The sequence below is a fragment of the Vespa mandarinia genome, chromosome 16 (genome assembly GCF_050613455.1).
Source record: "Vespa mandarinia isolate Hongniang chromosome 16, ASM5061345v1, whole genome shotgun sequence".
NCBI classification, from domain to species: Eukaryota; Metazoa; Arthropoda; class Insecta; order Hymenoptera; family Vespidae; genus Vespa; species Vespa mandarinia.
The window spans coordinates 243,906-265,488 of record NC_140825.1 but is presented as its reverse complement, the minus strand read 5'-3'; the positions used below and the strand labels follow the sequence as shown (position 1 = coordinate 265,488).

The 21,583-nt window shown below is 39.3% G+C and overlaps 5 protein-coding genes across 11 annotated transcripts; 2 read left to right on the top strand and 3 right to left on the bottom strand.

The window, feature by feature from the left end:
* Nucleotides 1-1,730: 1,730 nt before the first annotated feature.
* TpnC25D (Troponin C at 25D) lies at nucleotides 1,731-2,960 on the top strand. The gene is made up of 3 exons (XM_035867546.2): nucleotides 1,731-1,889; nucleotides 2,045-2,465; nucleotides 2,594-2,960. Exons 1-3 carry the CDS (start codon nucleotides 1,887-1,889, stop codon nucleotides 2,620-2,622), a joined length of 453 nt encoding a protein of 150 aa, XP_035723439.1. The 5' UTR covers nucleotides 1,731-1,886; the 3' UTR covers nucleotides 2,623-2,960.
* On the bottom strand, nucleotides 2,593-7,178 carry Hex110 (hexamerin 110). Its single transcript, XM_035867520.2, has 9 exons — nucleotides 7,025-7,178; nucleotides 6,512-6,855; nucleotides 6,145-6,429; nucleotides 5,476-6,041; nucleotides 4,647-5,380; nucleotides 4,408-4,544; nucleotides 4,051-4,330; nucleotides 3,769-3,969; nucleotides 2,593-3,714 (listed from the first exon to the last, which is right to left on the bottom strand). The coding sequence occupies exons 1-9, from the start codon at nucleotides 7,098-7,100 to the stop codon at nucleotides 3,149-3,151; spliced, it is 3,189 nt and encodes a 1,062-aa protein (XP_035723413.2). The 5' UTR covers nucleotides 7,101-7,178; the 3' UTR covers nucleotides 2,593-3,148.
* Nucleotides 7,179-8,580: 1,402 nt separating this feature from the next.
* On the bottom strand, nucleotides 8,581-9,684 carry LOC118442205 (uncharacterized). Its single transcript, XM_085661985.1, has 3 exons — nucleotides 9,112-9,684; nucleotides 8,908-9,015; nucleotides 8,581-8,810 (listed from the first exon to the last, which is right to left on the bottom strand). Exons 1-3 carry the CDS (start codon nucleotides 9,224-9,226, stop codon nucleotides 8,632-8,634), a joined length of 402 nt encoding a protein of 133 aa, XP_085518111.1. The 5' UTR covers nucleotides 9,227-9,684; the 3' UTR covers nucleotides 8,581-8,631.
* A 1,082-nt stretch (nucleotides 9,685-10,766) lies between these two features.
* On the top strand, nucleotides 10,767-19,547 carry Exn (Ephexin). Of its 6 annotated transcripts, none has more exons than XM_035867517.2 (16): nucleotides 10,769-11,512; nucleotides 12,157-13,090; nucleotides 13,179-13,504; nucleotides 13,637-14,034; nucleotides 14,127-14,272; nucleotides 15,777-15,968; nucleotides 16,260-16,850; nucleotides 16,925-17,025; nucleotides 17,205-17,310; nucleotides 17,408-17,759; nucleotides 17,888-18,004; nucleotides 18,073-18,237; nucleotides 18,335-18,529; nucleotides 18,674-18,993; nucleotides 19,058-19,292; nucleotides 19,408-19,547. In XM_035867517.2, the coding sequence occupies exons 1-15, from the start codon at nucleotides 11,303-11,305 to the stop codon at nucleotides 19,285-19,287; spliced, it is 4,383 nt and encodes a 1,460-aa protein (XP_035723410.2). In that variant the 5' UTR covers nucleotides 10,769-11,302; the 3' UTR covers nucleotides 19,288-19,292; nucleotides 19,408-19,547. The 6 variants fall into 6 exon arrangements, with proteins under 6 accessions (XP_035723411.2, XP_035723410.2, XP_085518084.1 ...); XM_085661958.1 differs by lacking the exon at nucleotides 19,408-19,547 and having other exon boundaries at nucleotides 13,637-13,722; nucleotides 13,831-14,034; nucleotides 19,058-19,384; XM_035867518.2 differs by lacking the exon at nucleotides 19,408-19,547 and having other exon boundaries at nucleotides 10,767-11,512; nucleotides 18,677-18,993; nucleotides 19,058-19,384.
* Nucleotides 18,033-21,481, bottom strand: LOC118442199 (transmembrane emp24 domain-containing protein 5). 2 transcript variants are annotated; one of them, XM_035867543.2, is made up of 5 exons: nucleotides 21,346-21,481; nucleotides 21,113-21,252; nucleotides 20,317-20,513; nucleotides 20,145-20,211; nucleotides 18,033-20,025 (listed from the first exon to the last, which is right to left on the bottom strand). In XM_035867543.2, the coding sequence occupies exons 2-5, from the start codon at nucleotides 21,200-21,202 to the stop codon at nucleotides 19,795-19,797; spliced, it is 585 nt and encodes a 194-aa protein (XP_035723436.1). In that variant the 5' UTR covers nucleotides 21,203-21,252; nucleotides 21,346-21,481; the 3' UTR covers nucleotides 18,033-19,794. The 2 variants fall into 2 exon arrangements, with proteins under 2 accessions (XP_035723436.1, XP_035723435.1); XM_035867542.2 differs by having other exon boundaries at nucleotides 21,113-21,394.
* Between the last annotated feature and the right edge of the window lie 102 nt (nucleotides 21,482-21,583).

Genomic DNA, 21,583 nt, shown 5'->3' with positions numbered 1-21,583 from the left:
TCTTTTGAAAATACATAAATCCATTCAACTTGTCACTTGTGCATTCTGCTAAATCAATATATGACCGACTTCTTTTGTTTATATGAGATTCTCTTCGAAAATAAATTCTAATTAAGAAATAAAAGCAGTTCGAGAGGAGAAGTTGGAAGAATTACAACGTCCATTTCTTTTTTTCTTATATATGACAATCCTATATATATTTAATTTCTAACAAATTCAAGATACTCTTTAATTAATTCGAAAGAAATTTAAAAAATTTTCAAGCATGAATAATAGTCAACGAGCACCTTATTTGGCAGTTTTCAAATATCGAGAAAACACGTACTGCGTATCAGCCTTTAGCTGCGGTTCTCTGTGCCGCCATATTTGTTGGACATATCATCGAGTTTCGAACGCCTAAGGATCCTGTTGCATATCTTCGCCATCTTTCGCTCGCAAAGCGTATCCGATCTCGGCGACAAATACAAATGAAATATAATGAAAATTGCAAAAAAGAAAAAAATTATAATCTAATAATAAATATATATTACCATCACCGAATAATAATCTCTTTCCTTGAACGGCCATACTCCTTGAACGGTCCGTAATTAGCGTAAAGACATTTATGCGTGTCGCGTTATGAAAGACACCTATGTCAAATATCAAATTTCTTTTTCTATGTTCTATTGGAATATTATTCGTGTTATAATTGAAATAGAAGAATATTTTTTAATTATGGCCATTATTCCACCAAGATATTATACGATCGTTTCAAAAACGTGTGTTTCAAAAAAAGATTCGTAAAAAACCGATGAGATGCTGTAGAATAAAAGCGGCGACGTAATAATTAGCATAATAAAGGTATATTCTTTTTTCAAGAAGGCAAAAACATTAAAATAATTAATCATTTTATCATTTCTATCTATCCTGAATGAATGTTTATTAAAGGATGCAACCAAATCTTCTCTGCAATTCTTTTCTCTAATGCGATAGAGCCTATATAGAAAAATAAAGACGATAAAGATATATAGTATAGAATTGTGAGTGATATGAGAAGTGCGCTAGCCACCCTCTTGCGTTCTACGGCGCGAGCTCTCTTTTTGGCACCGTTCTCTTTATGTTTAAAACATTTGGCACAGAAATGTTGCTGTCCAACCTGAAACTATCGTTCGATGTAACGGTAACGTTAATGAAAAAGGTTCTATTCGTACGGTAATATCTCGATTTGTATCCGATGACTGTTTCGGTCATCGTCATCAAGATTAAACCACTATGCCGGATTGACTAATTGTTTCGTTATTACGCGATACTCATCGCAGTGTTGAGAGAAAATCTATCTCCGCCGACCTAATTTTCCTTAACTGGAAAATGCACGAACGATGATGAATCGTGTTCAAAGTGCTCTAAGTACTCGAGGACGAGAGGAACTCGATATATTTTTACCGTACCGCATGCCAGGTAACGTCGCGCCTTGTAATCGTTTGCAGGGACAGACTGCGTGGGCAGTGAACTAAGAATGCTATGCTAATGCGCTAGTCGAGGACTGTACACAGACTCGTTAGACTGTATTTTGCGGTTAACGAAATAACTTTTAGCGCGACGCAACGCAGACAGGGAAAGAGGGGAAGAAAGAGAGAGACGGACGTATAGACACACACAACACACACAGACACACCAGGATCGTCTTCGTCATCTAACAACGCACGCGTGGAGAACTCGTGCGTTGCCCACTTATAACATATTTCATTTTTCCTCGCAGCGGCTCTATTTTTGAGCCGAAAATCATCGGCTGCGGCTCTTTCTAGCTGTTTCACCAGACGTGGAGGAAGTCTTACATATAACGCGAGACGGAAGAACCGTCGTCTCTTTAGGTATCGATCGTCGGCCGTGCGAGAAAAAGCGTGATCATGGTAAGGATCTCTCTCTCGCTTCTTTCCTCTTCCCCCACTTTCCGTCCTTTTTCTCAAAGACTAAAAGAAAAAACAAAAAGTCATTTATTAATCTATCCGAAGAGTAAAACGTAACGTAAAGTGTTAATACATGTTCATTTATCAATCAATTAAAGGAAGAAGACGACCAAAAAATGGCGGTAATGCGGAAAGCCTTCCAAATGTTCGACACAACGAAGAGTGGTGTCATCGATACCCTCAAGATATCAACGATATTGAACACGATGGGTCAGCTCTTCGATGATGGTGAACTGAATGCGTTGATAGAGGAAAATGATCCCGAAGGTACGGGCAAGGTGAACTTTGATGGATTCTGTAGAATCGCAGGACGATTTCTCGAAGAGGAAGACGCCGAAGCGATGCAGGAGGAACTCAAGGAAGCCTTCCGATTATACGACAGGGAAGGAAATGGTTATATCACTACGGCCACGCTGAAAGAAATCTTAGCTGCGTTAGATGACAAATTAACTAGTTCCGATCTCGATGGCATAATCGCTGAAATTGATACAGATGGTTCTGGAACGGTGGATTTTGATGGTACGCTTATACACTATTTTTTTAACATTTCTACCTTTTACACAGAATTTAAAATGTCTTCAAAGTAACGTGACATAATGTACCTTAAGACATTAGTCACATTTCTATTCGCGTATAATTATTTACAGAATTCATGGAAATGATGACAGGCGAGTGAGGATGGGAAAAGTGAGTCGGTTTCGAAAATGACGATTTCATTTTCTGGAAACATCACAAAAGACCAATATTAACGATAGAGAGAAAACAAGAGAGAGGGAGTGAGTGAATGTGAGAGAGAGAGAGAGAGAGAGAATGTCCATTGGAGAGAAACCCTGTCAAGTTCAGCGTTCGTTATACTAGCGTAATTTCTTAATAAAACGATACTTTATCTAGTTAGAAAGAAAAACTACTTCAGTGTACCCTGAAACGCGTTAAATCTCGTGTTAAGATCCATATTGGAATTTACAATAGATATCGGAAAAGAATTCTGTCGTAATATATTTTTATGACAATTTATTTATTGTGCTTTCTCCATATTAATCATTCCCTTTTTATCTTTTTCGTATCAAGCGGTACGCGCACACAGAGGCAAACAAATACACACGCAAACACTCCGGTAATGCGTGTTATTTTTAAGTATGACATTGATCAAATTCATATTGCTACGATATAATACACTAGTCACAAGTATTTTGGTGATGGTATTACTGGTTGATCGTATTGGTCAGTTGACCCTCGTGTTTGACGTCAACATCACAAACGTAAATGTTGGAAACGGCAAGAGCACCGGGAGTAAGAGGTCTGTCCAATGGATAACCGTAAGGCTTGCCGTCGAGGGAAATGGCACCACCAATGATTTCGGAAATCATTTTGTTCTGATAATGGTTATCGACTTGTTGATCCTGAACAGCTTGGCCGCTAGTTTGATAAATTCCTTGGTATCCACCGGCGTGCGTCTGTCCGCTGCTATAATGTTGCGCCGGCCCTTGTTGTCCTTGCCAAACACCGTGTTGTCCTTGCCAGTGGCTCGTACCGTACACACCACCTTGTACACCACCTTGTACACCACCTTGTACACCTCCTTGTACACCTCCTTGTACACCTCCTTGTACGTCACCTTGCAGACCTACTTGTACTCCTCCTTGTTGTCCTCCTTGTACTTGTAAGCCTCCTTGCGGCTGTCTTTGTACTCCCGCTTGTACGCCTTCTTGTACGCCAAGTTGCACGCCAGCTTGCACACCAGCTTGCACGCCGTGTATAGGTACGACACCTTTGACATCGTTATTCATTATTTGAATGCCTTCTTGTACGCCACCATACATACCTTGAACGCCAGATTGAACTCCGCCCAGAACGCCGCCTAAAACACCGCCCAGAACGGTCGATTGTTGCTGTCCGCCGTTAGGTGTCTGTTGTTGTCCATATTGGTGATACTGTTGAATGTGCCCATACTGATTAGCTTTTACTTGGGTGTATGGAGTTTGTCCTTGTTTCGCGTAGAAACTACCTTGTTCTGTGCCAACGGCTGGAAATAATAAATTTTTTATGCGATCAAACTTATCCAGTAGCGTCCAACTTGATCTTTTCTTCACGGATAGGATACTACCTTCGATAAATTGTTCTAGATCATTTTGCTCAGGCAAAACTTCCATGGTTGTTTCCACACCGTGTATCTGTTGCTGTCTCTGTTGCTGCTGGTTCTCTTTAGCTCCTACTATTTGGTAATGTTCCTGATAATTCTGGTATTGTTCTGGGATAACTGGTCCGTAATTCGGATTCTCCTGTGTTATCGACGCGGAGATCACTACGAGAAGCTGGAGCGGTAAACCTTTGGAAGTACCCTTGGGAAGAGATAGCCTGGCAGGGAAACCATAGACGTGCTGTGGCTGTAAATATATACAAGGGATCGTTATAATCTAGCACGTTCATTTGCCCTTATTTCATTATTAAAACAAATCATTACTTTTGTAATGTATAATGGCTGCTGAGAATTAATGGCAGCGTTTACACCTTTTTGAATAGCTTGCGTCGATGGATAGTCGTGGCTTTGTCCTGACGCCTGTTGAGAGTTCCTAGATATAATATTTTGCCCTTGTTGCACTGTAAATCAAATCATATGTGAATCATTTTCTTCTTCGTTGTAGAAAATGTTAATGAAAATGGATATTTTTATAAAAGACCTTGGATGAATTTCATACGTACGGTCTTGAACGAATTGGTCGAATTCTACAAATAATTGTCTGTGTTCAGAAATGCTAATTGGTTGTCCTTGGTTATCGTATTTTGGTCCAAGATAAACGCGAACAACGGCACTGGGGATGTGACTCTGACATTGAACGATGATCTGATAATTGTACGGGTGGTGATCTAATCTCATTAATTTAGCCTGTATAGTTGATTCTTGCTGTTGTCCTTGCTGTTGTTCTTGCTGTTGTCCTTGTTGTTGTCCTTGCTGTTGACCTTGCTGCTGTCCTTGCTGCTGTCCTTGCTGCTGTCCTTGCTGCTGTCCTTGATGTTGTCCTTGCTGTTGTCCTTGTAGTTGTCCTTGCAATTGTCCTTGCTGTTGTCCTTGCTGTTGTACTTGCTGCACGCCTTGTTGACCAACCTGTCCACTTAGAATTCCTTGTCCTTGTTCTTGAACGGTTGCCTGATTAAGGCTCACGTAATACTCATCGAAGAAAGTCGTCAATGGAGAGACATCAACGGATTGAATTGTAACGCCAGGAAGAACGAGATCGTTGTATTGATATGGTGATAAGGAATTTTGATAGCGCTTGTAGAGATTGATTACTTTTTGGTAAAGTTGGTAGAAGGCTGGATCGCGAACGGATGTCTGGGGAAGTTCCAAAACGGACGGCGTGTAGTCGTAAATGTTTTTAACATGGGGAGCATTGCCAAGGAGATGATTAGCTGCTGCTTGAAGACTGCCATAGTATCTATTTAAGAGGAAAAAAAATAAAGAAAAACAAAAAAATATACTATTTCAATCTGACTATTTTCATAATATAAAATCTATCGTATATCGACGAACCTTGGATTTACACTTTTCCCATTTCCTTGAATCAATTCGGCAAGTATGTTTAAGCCTTGCGGTTGGTAAAGGGATAATAAGCCACCTTGTGCAGTTTGAACATATCCAGAGTCGATGGCTTCAATCAATCTCTTTTCCAAATCCTTCACAGTCTGGCTCAATTCTTGCTGTTGCGAGCCTTGTTGTTCAAGATTCAAGTATTCTGGACGGCCGGGGAATGAGAGACCATTGGGATGTTGAAGACGAGGCTCGAACGGAGCCTGTACGGTAACGTAGTCGAGTTGATTAATTGGATCAAGTCCGTTGGCAAGGCGGTTCAATTGGTAATGGGCCAAAAGTTGTTGGTGAAGATAGGCGGATTGAGCTCCTGCACCGATAGGACTGTCTTGTTCTGACCACTGAATTCCGGAACCTCCTAATTGATAGTAATGTTGCTGTTGCTGCTGCTGCTGATGCTGCTGCTGCTGCTGCTGCTGCAGCTGCTGCTGCTGCTGTTGCTGCTGCCGCTGCTGCTGCTGCTGCTGCTGCTGCTGCTGCTGCTGCTGTTGCTGTTGCTGTTGTTGATTCTGAAGAAAAAGAAAACAAAGCAAAAAAAAAGAAATGCTTTATTAGTCAATTTTAAGTCTAGGGAGATTTTCAAAGTAACAATTGACAAACGAGCACGCTTACCTGTTGCAGAATATTACTAGCCAAATGAACATAGGTATAGTAATTTGCAAGTCCAACATCATGCGTGAAGTAAGAAAGCTGATCTTCTCCGTGAGGCAAGTATGCGGTTTGGTTGACAGGAATAACAACATTTTGAACGGTTGAAGAGTGAATAATTTGCGAATTGATTTTTTGTGCTTCCTGGATGATTCTAGAGTCAAAGTAATATTGGGGAAGGATTTCGTATAATGGAGGTAAAATTACCCCCTGGGTGTCTTGACGTTGTAAGACGGCAGCGATGAAGGCCTATTTTATCAGGCAAAAAATCGTTTCGTTATTCTACATGAGATATTCTATATAAAATTCGTATTAAAATGTTGAAATATACCTGGAGGAATTGTCCTTCGTTGACATTAACGCGAGCATAAGCGGCAGTAGACAAGAAAGTTTTATAATCGACGGCATCCAAAAAGATCTTCAGAAGGAGAGATGCTTCCTTGCGCAATTGAGCGACAGAGTTGGAAAAGGCAGTGCCCTTAGGCTGAACCAAACCAGCTTTAACGACATTGCCGTAATACTTGGCGATTATCGGATTTTGATACATGTTGTAGTTTGCAATAATGTCATAGTTATGGCCGAGTTGATTTAGCTGCGGGTTTGGTATATCATCCTGAGTGATCTGTTCAAGAAGATCGATGCAATTTTGCTGCTTCTGCAAGAGTTCTTTATTTGCTGTAATTAAATAAATACATTTTTGGTGATTTGGCAGTTCCCTTAAAGTCGAAAATAGATAGATTTTTAAGCGGTCTTATAATGCATTAGACTTGTTCTTACGGGTAACATAGTTTATAAATAGTCTCAACTATTATAACGAGTAAATAATAATTATTTCTTTACTTACCAGCACGTTGTTTTTGCTGCGGAATTGTAGCTGCCCCGAGGGCCACGAGCGCCAATAAAAGGAATGTATACCGCATTGTGTCTGATACAAGATTGCGTATGCTCACGATGGGATTATGCACCACTTTTATACCTAAGACATATCTAAAAGTGCTCATAATCGGTGACCTGGTAGGGTCAAGCTTTTCTGACCCCCGATGTCCCCCACGATTTCATTATCTAATAGCGATACCATCCCCCGTTTACATTACGCGAAACGCGTCTGACACGGCCGATCGAAGGTTAAACCTTGATAATTATATTATTCCCCAATTATATCGGGTTACGCTCTATCTCGAGTTGCTGCATTTGCCATTGCTACCGGCTTAGGGTATCGCGAAGAAAAGCCCACGTGGGGTATCATCAATCGGACGTCATTCGACGCTCGACTCTCCAATCACCGAGAGTCTGGTCTTTTCGTTCCAACAATTTCGATCTATTTCAATTTTTAGAATCCGACCGATTCTAACCTAATAAAAGGTGCTCGTTTACATATAACTTTTATATAACTTTCCTATTTTTATCGATCGACCTGATATCAAATTTATATCAAATATTATAACGTTTTCTTTTCTTTCTTTCCCATTATAAAATTCCCTTCTTCAACGATGGACATTGAAGAGGTATTATTAAGTCGATCAGCACAGATGCAGAAAATCCTAAGAAAAGCTACATTAATTCCCTTTTGTAAAACTAAGGAATTAAGAGAACAGAGCGGACATACTTAAACATTAAACGTAAGGAATAATTTAATCGATAATTAAATTGTATGCATGTACATTATTTTACATGATGATATATTTATGATGTAATCATTATTTTAATTAAAAATTAACGGTCCTTATCGATCTCGTGGGTTCAACGTATCATTAGCACATGTATAACATGAAGACATCTTAAATTTTGCAATATTTAGTTATCTGAATCAGTCCACGAAAGGATAATAAAAGCCGATAATACTTAACGAACTCTCAGGTGATTATGGGTCTTCGGTCAGGGTTATCGTCTTGTTTTGCTGTCCCGTTGACAAAGTACATCGTTTTATGTCCTTGCAAGATTGCAAATCGAGATTGATTCAAGATTGAGTCAAGGACGAATAAAAAAGGTGACGATAATTTCGACCAAATTGAAATATCCATTATTTAATATACTTACATGATTTGGAAATATTTATATGATCGCTAAATCAGCCGCGCTATATTACAATATTAGTCAAATGTTTTAGTCAGCTTTGTGTTATTTAATGTATCTCGGGAGAGAAAAAAAGTTGCCCGAGAGCTTTTTAAGATGCCTCAGCAAAAAATAACGTAGTCGAAGCGACAAAATTCTAAAAAGAAAGAAATCAAACTTTTTTCTTTTTTCACCTGTCTTTAGTTTCTACGTCGGATTGATTCGTTAACGAAAATCTAGGAGAAAAGATCTAGAAAGAAAAGGAGGAAAATATTGACAAAGGATAAAAAAAGAAAAAAAGGAAAAAAAAGGAAAAAAAAGAGAAAACTATTACATAATCGTAGTATTTTCTCCAAACGAAACATAATACATCAATATTTTATACAATCGTTTATATTATCATATTCGTTTAATTATTCCGTAATCGTCGTTATATTTTTCCATCAATTCGCCGACATGCTTAATGTACATGCTTAATGTTTGGCCGCTTCTTTTGAATTGCCTTTCTTGCTTCTCCATAGCTTCCCATTTTACCTTTCCTTTCAAATCGAATGTACATTGGGCTTCGCTGATATTCCCTGCGATAAAATAGATAACGTTTAAAATAATTAAACTCACAATAAAATAATTGCGAACGAAACGGTTTTGTAATAATGGAAACTCCCAACAACTTACTATTTTGTCTATTGCAATCTCTATATTGTAGCTTGTTTGTAAAGGGCATAGAGTTCCAAGAATTCTTCGTCGATAGGACGAAGCTTCTTTTATCGCTGCTTCGAATTTCTAGAAAATTCTTCGTTCTTTAATACGTTATACATTGTTTTTTTCGCGACATGCACCAGCAGTTTTTATATGTTAAGATTCCATATGTTAACTAACGTAAACGATTAGGGATGAGTATTTTCTTATCTTGAGTGAGTTTCCGTAGCTTCTCTGTACGAGCGTCGTGCAACCTATTTCTTTGCATTCGGAAATGTTCAAAAAATCTAAGCATCAGCTATTTACGCACACTTTATCAATTGCAACTTCACCGACTAGATAAACCATTCCGTATATGAAAATCAGTAGTGGGGCTGCTGCGAGCTTTATCTCTTTTGTCGCAAATTTCAAGGGGCGTAGGAGTACTAGTAACTTTTTCTTCGTGAAAAATGTCGAAAACAGCATTTACGTCATCAATGATAACAGAAGTAATTTTTGACCAATTTTGATGAACAATGGAGGAAAATTTTAAAACGTAAAGCTCAATTTACTGCGTTATTCTGGCGGAGTTTTCTGAAAAAGCTTTCTATTTTTGACATAGGCTATTTTCGGAAAATAGCAAAGTAGCAAAAGAAAGAGAAAAAAACCGATGAAAATGCGCATTATCATAATGACACGTAAACTTTGCATCATTTTCTTCTTCACATACAATCGATATTTCTTATAAATGATATCCCTACTACATATATATATATATATATATATATATATATGTATGTATATATATATATATATATATATATATATATATATATGGAAAATGAAAAATTATCGGAAAGAATTGATTGTCTTCGCGTAGATCCTCGCCAGATCGATCGACTTCTTGCGTTCGTTGTCTCGTACCTGACTTGTGACGCGGTATTTCCGTAAGGAAAAATTTCTTTAAATCGACTTACAGAGAACCGGTCTAATAGCGACGAGAGGAGTTATTCGAGCGAACGAGGCCAATGTGCCACATCATCATCCCGGAGCTCACTCACCTGCGCCCCAAGACTCCACCCCTCCCCCCTGGAATTCTTGGCTCAGCCTTCAGACTTTCTCGCTCATAAGTGTCATAACGAAGCGATAACGAATGAGTTTTCAATTGTCCACCATTTTCATATCCTTTTTCCATCTCGAATCTTCGATAAAAATTTCATCGATATCGAATTATCGAGGGAATTCTCAATGGAATAACACGAAAATGTATCTACAATGTTCGAATGTGTTTAAAAAATAAAGATAGAGGAAGAAATAAATATGAAACGACAAGCGTGTTTAATGGCCTTCCGAAAAAATTCCGAACGTGTCATGTAGGAACGTGTTTCGAAGGAACGGAAAGGAAAGCGTATTTTGATACCTTCCTAACGCAACGGACCTCGATGGAATGTTCGCTTCAAGGTAAGAAAAAGAAATGAAAACGGAAAAGTACATATTACATATGGAGAATAATTTTTGGCAGTCGTTATTTTCTTTTTTTTTTCTTTTTTTTTTTCAAAATGAAAATAGAAAGGAAAGATATTTAGTAGATGCACTTGTAATATTCTTTCGTCAAATACAACTACATTCGTATTACAATCGTACTTAGAGAATAAGTAAATGTGCTTCTTGAGAGTTTCTCTGCTTTCTCTCCCTCTCTCGCACAGACGCAACCCACACGCAGGCACGCACGCTCGATTCGTTCGCAAATGGCGGAGCATTCCGGAATGCGATCGAGCGGAGCTGCGGATGGCACGAGAGATTGGCTCGTCGCAAACGATCGTATACTATGATGACGCACGAGCGAGTGAACGAGCGAGCAAAGGTTTCACCGCGACGCGTAAAAGCGACCGCCTTAGTCGCGTCGTTGCACGCATCAACCGACGCTCGGTTACGCTCGGATTTTCCTTATGTCCGTTCATTACTTCGCGTGCTTTCGCAAAGCACCACGAGGTACCCGCGGCCTTGACTTGCCATATTTTCCATACAATCGAACGAACTGTATAATAATTATTATTCGCTGGATCGGACAAACGCGAAAGTTTACCGAACGTTCAAGTGTGCTTCGATAATAATAGGATCATTTTTCTTATCGCGTCTGCGACGTGAAACTCTAACTAGAATCTACAAAAATAATAACGCAATTATGTTCGATGAAAATCCAAAAATGAACAGATCAACGACTTATCGCCGTTTATACGATGCCACTCGTTCGTTCTTGTCAACGTCAAGAAACGTGATATGAGAAAGATAAAGAAACCGAACGAAATAACTAAAAGTATAAGCAATCGACGTTTTATATATACATATGCGCGTTCGTCAGTGTCATGATCGAGATCGATGAGACGAGGACATGAATTTGATAAGAAGCTCCAAAAGAGATTCCCTTCGTGGATGCGAAAAGGTGTCGGACAAAATTCTTTATCCGACGGTAAATAGTTTGGCCTTGAAGAGAACGAGATTACCGTTGCAACTTCACGATGGTGGTACGGATATCGAGACGCAAGAGGAGATGAAAAAGGATTCGGGGCCCCATTGGGAAAGCAAACGAACGGGTTTGATGGTACGTACAAATACAAAGGAAGACTTTTTTTAAAGTGGCAGGAGCTTTTCTCTCTCTCTCTCTCTCTCTCTCTCTCTCTCTCTCTCTCTCTCTCTCTCTCTCTCATCTTACTGTCATTCGCCAGCCCGGCCATTCTTCTTGCGCAAACGGTTAACCGCGATTGGTAAACACCGTTAAAACTAATATAAGACGTAAGCGGGCTGCGTTATTACGCCATCTTATCGCGTGCCTTTCCTCTTATCTACCCTCCGATTTAATCAGTAGCTGTGGAATGTTCGTAACACAGGATCATAATCACTTACATCGTTTACTTTTGTTAATCACATAATCGATTATTTTCGTTAATGGCTTCTCGATGAGATTAGACGAATTCTTTAAATTTTTTGGACGAATGTTCGGCAACTGTGTAATGCCACTTTCTTTTCCAACAATAGCAATGAGAACGGATCGTCACGAGTTACGGAAAGTATGTTCCGTTTTCTATCGATCTATCGTATGATAGGTATATATCATTTTGAAATGGAAGATATCTTTTTTTTAATTCCTTCGATTTTTATTCCCAGAGACTCAATTAGGGACTCGAACGTTTTTCGCGGTAATATTTACCGAGTCGACGGCATAATTGAAATTTATTTCTTATCTAGGCTAAAGACAAGGGCAATCCATTTCGAAAATACCGCGCAAAAATTGAAATGATGGTCGAAAGACGAAACGAGATATTTGAGAGTGCCGAATCGGCTGAAATCACCACAAGCATCTTAACCGATAGCGAAAAAGACGAGGAGCTATTATATTCTTCGACAGAAGAATATAAGAAGGAAAGAATGGCCGACTGGCCATTGGAGAAGAAAAAGAATGAAAACGTTAAAGCAAATATTCGAAACGAGTGGAATGACTATTCGAGCGTTCTCAGCGGGAGACGTTGCTCGTATTCTTCGGAGGATTACGAAAAAGTCGATGTTAAAAGTCAATGTTACCCGGAAGTCTTCGTAGAACGTGACTTCGATGTCAACGAGAGCTTTCACCGCAAAAAGATCACGGGAATATCTAAATCGACGTATGATAGAGAATCGATATTATTTTCCAGTGACGAGGAAAAAAGTAGCGTACGGAATAATAAGAAAAAGAAGAAGAAGAAGAAGAAAAAGAAGAGACAGTTTGCTAGATACGTACTGCACTATGTACCAGGATATCCGGGCAAACGTCATAAACAACCAACGAAAAAGAAGAAGAAGCATTATCGCTTCGTAACGTCGTTTGACTCACGGGCGAGATCCTTGGGCGAAGAGGATGAAACGAGTATTGAAGAGAATCAGGAGTTTTCGCGACCGAGGAGTCTCTCGAGATTCGAATTGAAATACGTCATGATTTCGGCTCCATCGAATTTTGTTCACGTTGCCTCGGCTACCAATACGCGCTTAATGTCCAATGAAAAGATCGCCAGCTCGAAATTAGAACAATCGATTATCACTCACGAAGAAAAATCCGCTAATTTACCTCTTCTCCTACGAGGGAAAGAAGTTGACAAAAGTATTAATCGGCTTATCGGCGAAGAAACGCCTATGGAAACTTTACGACGTACGTATCGCAAACTTATGCCTGTCGCAAACCTAGCTTGAACTTTCCTTTCCAACTGCTTTTCCACCAGTCTACTTCTTATTTCTAGACGTCAACGAAGGTAGAACGCCTTACGTAGAAATAAAAAGGACGTCCCTAGGCAATGCAGAGGAGCATAAGGGCGAACTCGTAGATCCTTGCCGATCGGTGAAAATCGAAACGGACGATCGCGAGATGAGAATTTCTTACGAACCTATATTACGCACCAATGTTAGTTTTCTTTGGAGCGATCGAACGAGAAATTTCTTGGACAACAAGAACGAGCAAGCTCGACTTTCTTCCTCGCTTGTAGAAAAGGATGAAGAAACGTTCGCGGGAACGTTCGAAGAACCGTACGACGACGTGGGACCACCGCTGTCCAAGTCCTTCTCTCAGGTAGCGCAATATCCCTGTTTCTTTTTTATGCTTTTCTTTTTTTTTTTCTTTTTTTTAATTTTTTTATTTATTTTCTTTTGCCCCTTCCCAACAACAATGATCGATCGTAGTTTAACAAACTCTATTCGTTAGGAAGACGATTACGACGATGTGGGACCACCGCCGACATGCTCCGATGAAAATACGCCTGGCGATGAAAAATACACGAAGGATGACACGTATGACGACGTTTTGGTTCCATTTTTAAATAAAATCGAAGAAAAAGTTGAAACGATATTGGAAGATGATGAGAGACAAGAAAGCTCGATTAACAACGATTATTCTAGTCTCGAGGATGGTGAGGATGAAAGGTACATTTACGATGACGTTGCTGTACCCATTGGCGAGGAACGCGTCAATAGTCTCTATGGGGATTCCATGGCCACCTCTTTTATGGGATCGGTCCTGACGAACGGCAAAGAATCTGAATGGGAGGACGTGGACGATTTTACGAACGCATTGCCTTGCTACTGTCAACATGACTGCACATGGTAAAAAATCATTGATCAAAGAACATAGACGAGCATTTTGAAATGATATAAAGAAACGGTTCGGTGTCGAAAGGATCGTTTCATGTTTTCAGTGAAAAGAATGGCGAACGGTGTAATACATGGAGTAAAAAGAAGACTGGACAACGGTCCGGCAAAAAGTGGAAAAGACGGCGTTCGAGAAGATGTAGGAAAACTTCGGCTTCCTCCATGCGAACTCGCCACGACTCTATTGTTGACGGTAAGTCTATGGAGGAACTAAATATTGCTTTTACGCAATGGCAACCTGTGGGTACAGTCCGCGCGCGATATGAAATGCCCGCCAATGTGGCATAGTCCAACCGAGTCTCCAATCTCCTCTCTTTCTCTCTATCTCTCTTTCTCTCTCTCTCGTCTCCGTCTTAATTGCGTCACAGCGAGTTCGCTACTGTTGCTCGCTCGATCCAGCTATTTTTTAATTATCATAATTATACGAAGGAAGAAACGAGAAAAAAATCTTCCCAATCGACTAAGCGAATGTAAAATATCAATGCACGTGTAGAGTGGAAACGACAAAGGAAATAAAACGAAAAAAGAAAAAAGAAAAAAGAAAAAAGAAAAAAAGAAAACTCGAGACAAAAGAAGACAGGAGCGCACGCAGAATGGAAAACGTAGTGGATTGGTCCGGCATAGAAGGTGAAAGCGCTTCTTGTGCGCTCTCATTGTCAGTCACGGCTGAACCGAGCTCTGCGTCGCGAGGCTTTCCATATCTCTCGTCGTTTGGGTTACCAACAGATTGTGCGCGTTTCGTCTTCGCTTCAGTTTCATTCGAGCTGGTATTAAATCTTGGTGCAATAGGAAGCAAGCAATCGTTCATCTATATATATATATATACGTACATATATATATAGTTATTTTCTTCTCTCTTCAATTCTAACGCTCGTGAAAGTTTGAAATTCCGAGATGTCGTGGAAATGAGACAGAGTCTAAGGACGCTCTCACGACGGCCGAACACGCAAGGTAAGAGAAGCCGTGCGAGAAGAATGTGACTCGACGCGATTCCTCTTTTCTTTCTCTTTCTCTCTCTCTCTCTCTCTCTCTTTTCTTTCTCTCTCTCTCTCTTTCTCTTTTCTTTCTCTCTCTCTCTCTCTCTCTCTTTTCTTTCTCTCTCTCTCTCTTTCTCTTTTCTTTCTCTCTCTCTCTCTCTCTCTTCTCTCTCTCTCTCTCTCCCTTTTCTTTCTCTCTCTCTTTTCTTTCTCTCTCTCTTTCTTTTCTTTCTCTCTCTCTCTCTCTCTCTTTTCTTTATCTCTCTCTCTCTCTCTTTTCTTTCTCTCTCTCTCTCTTTTCTTTCTCTCTCTCTCTCTCTCTCTCTCTCTCTCTCTCTCTCTCTACCCCCCCCTCGTTTCTGTCTTTCTCGACGAATGGAATTTCGATGGACTTCTTGCAACTTTCTCGACGGTATTTCTACCTTTCTCGCATTAAGAAAGAAATGCATATATTTTTTATAGTCAGCCAAGTAGAAAAAGAGGAAAAAATAAGTAATCGCAAAGGTCACGGGCTTCGACGCTATCGCCTCGATAACGACCTTGACATATCTCGAAAGATTTGAGAATCTTGGGCAAAATATATCGTAGAAATGTTCTAGTCATTGTTCTTCTTTCTTCGCGGCTGTCCCTGTTGATTATTTGGGAAAAAAAGAAAATCGTAGGTGGTTCGATGGGCAACGAAATGTCAAAAGATTTTACCTTGCACGAATGATTTTCAAGTGGCCATCACCGGTTCTGCTCTGTTACTGGCCGATCATTCGGGAAAAAAGGAAGGAGAATGGAGATCATCGGGAAATTCGGAATTGGATGGAGAGTCCGTTGGTACGAAGACCCAAGGCCTCGTCCAAATGAGACTCGTGGATCTTGACGAGGACACGGACATGCAGGAGGCGTCGTGTTACGTTCACGAAGGTTTCCCTCCATGTATTTTCTTCTACACGACATACATAATGTACATAAACGTACTTTCGATCAACGAATTCAACGTTCTATAGCGAGTCCACTGGTGGCCATTACTCTGCCACGTTTAATTCTTCTAATCTAAAATCTAAATATAAGAAGGATCAAAATGATCTATCGAAATTTCTTTAACGATTGATTTTTTAATTAATAATTAATTAGCGTTCCTTAAAATAAAAAAAATAAAAAAAGAAAGGAAGAAAGAAAAAATCAACCGTTCTCTCTCATTTTTACGCCAAACAGAAAGCGCCTCGGAAGATAGCACGTACGAGAGCCTTCGTTTTTGCCAGCCGGACGACTTTGGTACGGATTCGGAAAGCGAAACGAGTGGGCGCGTAAACGGGCCCAATCTTAATGCCGAAAATCGAGGTGAAAATACTACCAATGGGAATGTTTACCTGGAGGCTCCCGCGAAACCGATACCACCGCCTCCGAGAGAATCTAGTCTGACGGAAACATTGGGTAGAAGAATAAAGATGTTGCGGAGAACGTGGAGCATCACCAAGGGGAGTCTTGGTCGAATTCGAAGAAGAACTTTGTTCGTCGAGGAAGAACAAGCTTCCGAAGAAGGCAAGGACCTTACCAACGTACACCATCAACAACAACTGCCAGACAATGGAAAATATTTTAGCTTTAGAAAACATTTTCGAAAGAACCTCACCAGCTTTTCGACCTTTTATCTAAACGATAGCGACGGTATTTGCACCTCGAGGAACAACAATAATAATAATGGTACCAGCAAAGAAGCCATTTATGGTAATACCAATTGGTACGCCGCGTGGTCTGGTACGACGAAAATTAATAACGACTGCGAATCTTCGTCGCGAGACGTCGGTAAGTTAGAGAGCCTTTATGCACGCGTGACTCTTGTCGGCTAAAATCCCGCGAATTATGAAATATTTGACTAGATCACTACAGCGTCTTGGCGGACCAAGAACCTTTGTATCAATTTTATGAGGCAGCCGTTGCACGTGTGGCCTTCGAGTCGGATTCCGACGGATACGAGGAAGTAAGCAAAAAGCATTATATATATATATATATATATATATATATATATATATATATATACATATGTATATTTATACCTATGTATATCATATACATAAGATTATTGACGCGTACACGTTGCTTGCTTTTGCTACGACAATGAAATTGAAATAAAGCGTAATATATCCGTAATATATATAGGTAGAAGATTTAAATTTTCCTCCGCTCGCTACGGAGGATTTTCTAAAACCAGGACAACGTACTTTATGGTGTCAAACTCCGCAAGTTGTACGCAGCGGACTCTTACGTGAGTATTTAATGTTAACGTATAATAAATATAAATTAATCGACATTAGAGTAATAAATTTAATGGTTTAATAACGACGATCAACGATTTTTTATAGAGAGATTAACGCCGGAAGAAAAGAAAATACAAGAAGCAAAGTTTGAGATCCTTACGTCGGAAGCGTCCTACTTGAATTCGCTTCGTGTTCTTGACAACGAATTCCTTCGCAATCACGAATTAACGAATGAAATTTTGACGAGCTCTGAGAAAGATAAACTATTTGGCGGAGTACCTGCTGTGATTAAAGCATCGGAAAGATTATTGGCGGATCTGGAAATAATATGGAAGGAAGATCCTACGTTAAATAATTTGCCTGACATTTTACTTAAACACTCGGACAAATATTTAGATATATTCGTCGGATATTGCTCTAATCAGATTAAAATAGATATGACATTGAAAGAATTGAGGTAATCTCCTTCTCCTTTTATTTTGATCATTTTCGATTTTTCCTTTCCCCTCTCTCCCTCACTCCCACCCTCGCCCCGTTTTTCTCCTCTTGTTTAATACAAAGAATGTTTTTTCACGATCGAATAAGAGCGAGGAAAGGCGGCTCCAAATTTGTCGAGGCTGTCGCACAAATAGAGTCCCGTCCTGAATGTCAAAGCTTGCCATTAAATTCGTTCCTTATGCTACCGATGCAACGTATTACGAGGTAAAATATTAATAACGAAAAGCAATAATATCGGTATTAAGATTAAAAAATTTATTTTACATTTATAGACTCCCGCTGTTAGCCGATGCAGTACTTTCTAAATTATCCGTCGAAAATACCGCCGATAGATCCTCCTGGGAAAAAGTTTTATCAACTTTCACTTATGTCGCGTCGGAGTGTAACGAGGGTGCACGTGCTGCGGCTCAAGAGGCAGAAATGGAAATGATAACGAGGTGACACGTTATCTTATCTATACGTCGTTTCGTTTCGTCTTATTTATATACAAAGGGCAAAGCAGTAAAATATATAATCTCTATTTGATCTTTATAGGAAATTGGAATATTCGGCAAAAATTAAGACATTGGCATTAAAAAATCGACGTCTAATTAAAAAAGGACCCGTTATACGCTTAACTATGAAGGCGGATATGGAATATAAGCTTACATTTGGGAAGAAGTTCAACAAAACACCGCTATACCTTTTTCTACTTACAGATTATCTTCTAGTCACAAAGATTAAACACAAGTATGTCTATATGAAAGAAAAAAATAATAATGATGAAATCATTAGATTAGCTCTTATGATGAACGCTTAAAACGCGTTTCGTATGAAAAATACGCTCATCATGGGAAATAAGCCTATATTAATTCCCTCCCTTCTTTCCATTAGCAGTACTCACGACGAAGCTTACATCGTAACGGACGTTTGCAAAAGAAATCTTCTTGCCTTGGAAACCGTTTCCGAGGATTCACCCTTTGCTGGTCGCAATGCAATGATGTTAACTCTTTTGGAAAATTATTCCGGTAAGCAGGCCGAATATGTTTTAACCTGTGAAAGCAATACGGAAAGAGAAAGGTGGTTGGAAGCTATATCACCGCCTAAACGGGAAACGTTCGGAGAAACACTTTACGAAGCCTGGGATTGTCCTCAAGTAATGGCTCTTTATTCTTATTCGCCGAGCCAACCCGATGAGCTTACATTGCAACCAGGTAAGACGATGAAAAAATATGTTCTTTATTAAAAGCAAACTTTTACTTTATTAATTGTACGTAGGAGATGTTATTAACGTAATGAGAAAAATGACGGATGGCTGGTATCACGGCGAGAAGCTATTGAACGGCGAGCAAGGTTGGTTTCCTGCTAATTATACGAAAGAAGTTGCCTCTGAACACGTGCGCGCGAGAAACTTGAAACAGAGACATCGTCTGTTGGCCCTTACGGGTAGCGTTTTACAAAGAAGAGCGAAACAAAACTTGGCCGATCGTCTGCAAAGCGTATCGTAACAAAAGTATGTCTGCATTTATTGTTCGTACAATTATGTACATAAATTTCAATGTAATTTAAACATGGAGACCGTTTAATAAATCTATATATCACCTCTCCTTGTTATCATCGATATACAGTGAAAGGATATTCAAACGGATTTTACGATTGGTGGAATGTTTCTTCTATCAAGATAATGGTATACAGTCTTAATTCAATTGCATCAGTCGTACGAGAAGAGTATTGCGAGAAGAGTAACTTATAGTGTCTTGGTAACGTGTTTTATGTAAATATTGTTGAATTGAAATATTTCAAATGTTATCAAAAATATAGAAAATTTGAGAATTAAATTTCAGCATTAAAAATTACGCGCCTCGTAATCGAATAGAAACATACAATGGTTTGTATAAAATGTGTTTTATAAACGAAAAAAAAAAATAAAATTTAATATACTCCGATAAGGTCATACTATCGCCATAGAGAAAACACCGGACATTGTCTTCCCATTGTATTCTTATTAAAGTTAATCAGAGGCTCGCCTTCGAATATCTCGATGGTCTAACTTGAAATAATCTTTTAACAAAGTAAACCTGTATCATAGTAGTCACCGTAATAACAATTATTTGCGCGATGGACCACGTTTGAACGTAAAAATTATTGTCCAGAAGCAAATTTAAATCTCTTGCTTCTCGGCTACGGCTTAAATGTTGCGTTTGCAATATATCATTGATGTTTTTCTCCACGCCTCTTAACGTACTCTGAAAAGAAAAAAAGAAAGAAGCATAAGTACTTATTATTTGAAAGAGAGCTCGGAAGAAGTATTCGCTTATATAAAAAATAAAATAAATTTTAATTTCTCTTATCGATTATTACGTACAGTGAAATTTTCAACCGACAGATTTAGCTCCTCCAATTCCTTGGTATATTTTTCCCATTGATCGTACCTAACAAGAAATAGAAAAGAAATATATTTTTATTCCCATTCCGGTATGTTATTCGTCGAGAACGCATCTCGAGATTTCTTTTATAAATAATAAATCTTATTATACCTGATAACTGTGATATACAAATTCACCAATTTCGGGGCAAATCTGGAAAACTGATTGTCGATGCAAACACTATAATAACCTCCGGTAACTGACTGATCCTGATAATCCACGTCTGTTCTCCATTGATACGGATGAACGATCACGCCTTCCGGATTTCTCACTGCAAATCCGGCCTTTCCATCTCCACCACGTAGTACCTACATTTTTAATGACATAAAATTTCTCTTAAAGAAAGCCAACAAACTATATAAACCTTTCTTCCTCCACTATTCATTCTTATAAAATGTCTTATCCGACGATAGTCATGGCTGCGCTTCTATTCGCTATAACGAATAACAATATCGATGTCGATTAAGGCATATGATATTTTTATTAACATTTTATCTATGCACAATCACAAACACAGAAATAGGGCGGCGGCGGCGGCGACGGCGACGACGGCGGCGGGTGTAAAAATAAACAAATTCGCACGTGTAAAAATACATGTTACATTCGTATTATTATAAACGAACAAATAAAAATGGCGAATTGCATAGATATTGATACTAATATTTATTATTTATTATTTTTTAAGAAACTCATCTAACGTACTTTTAGAAAGTTTTGAAAAAGGAACCATATGGTTAATAACTCAATTGCCATTCCGACTAACCATCAGTTATGCTCCTTAGACTTTCACGCGGCGCACATCTTTCCATTTTCAATATATACAACTCAGTGATGTCTTATTTACGGAAGGATCACATTATCCCAAGAGGTTATGCATCGAAGCAGACCGTGAAAGGAGACCGTGTACCTGGAAGCTGACGTAGAAAGTTGCGCCTGGATTTACAAATTGGAAATAGCAATCCTCCTTTCCGGCATCGATATGCACCTTGTAGTCCATTGCCACTGCGGGTAGAGTTTCGTACCACGGTCTGTCCGTTTCGCATTTCGCTAAACCGATTATCGCTATGAAAATTAGATTTCGAAGGAGAAAAGAAGACATCGCGCGCCTCGATGTATCCGACCATTACAACACCTACTCACCATTCTACTACCATCACCTATCCCGAGTCGACTGACAAGTGGATTTCCCCTTCTCTTCCTCCTTTTCACACAGCAGAGAGAGAGAGAGAGAGAGAGAGAGAAAGATTACCGCGCAAGCGCAGTATGAACGTTTTCTCCTCGACAATTTCATTCCTCGAAATAAATGTTATTACATTTTATCATATTCGTGTACACGTATATCGTAATCCGATACGGTTCGAACTATGATCGAAAGAAT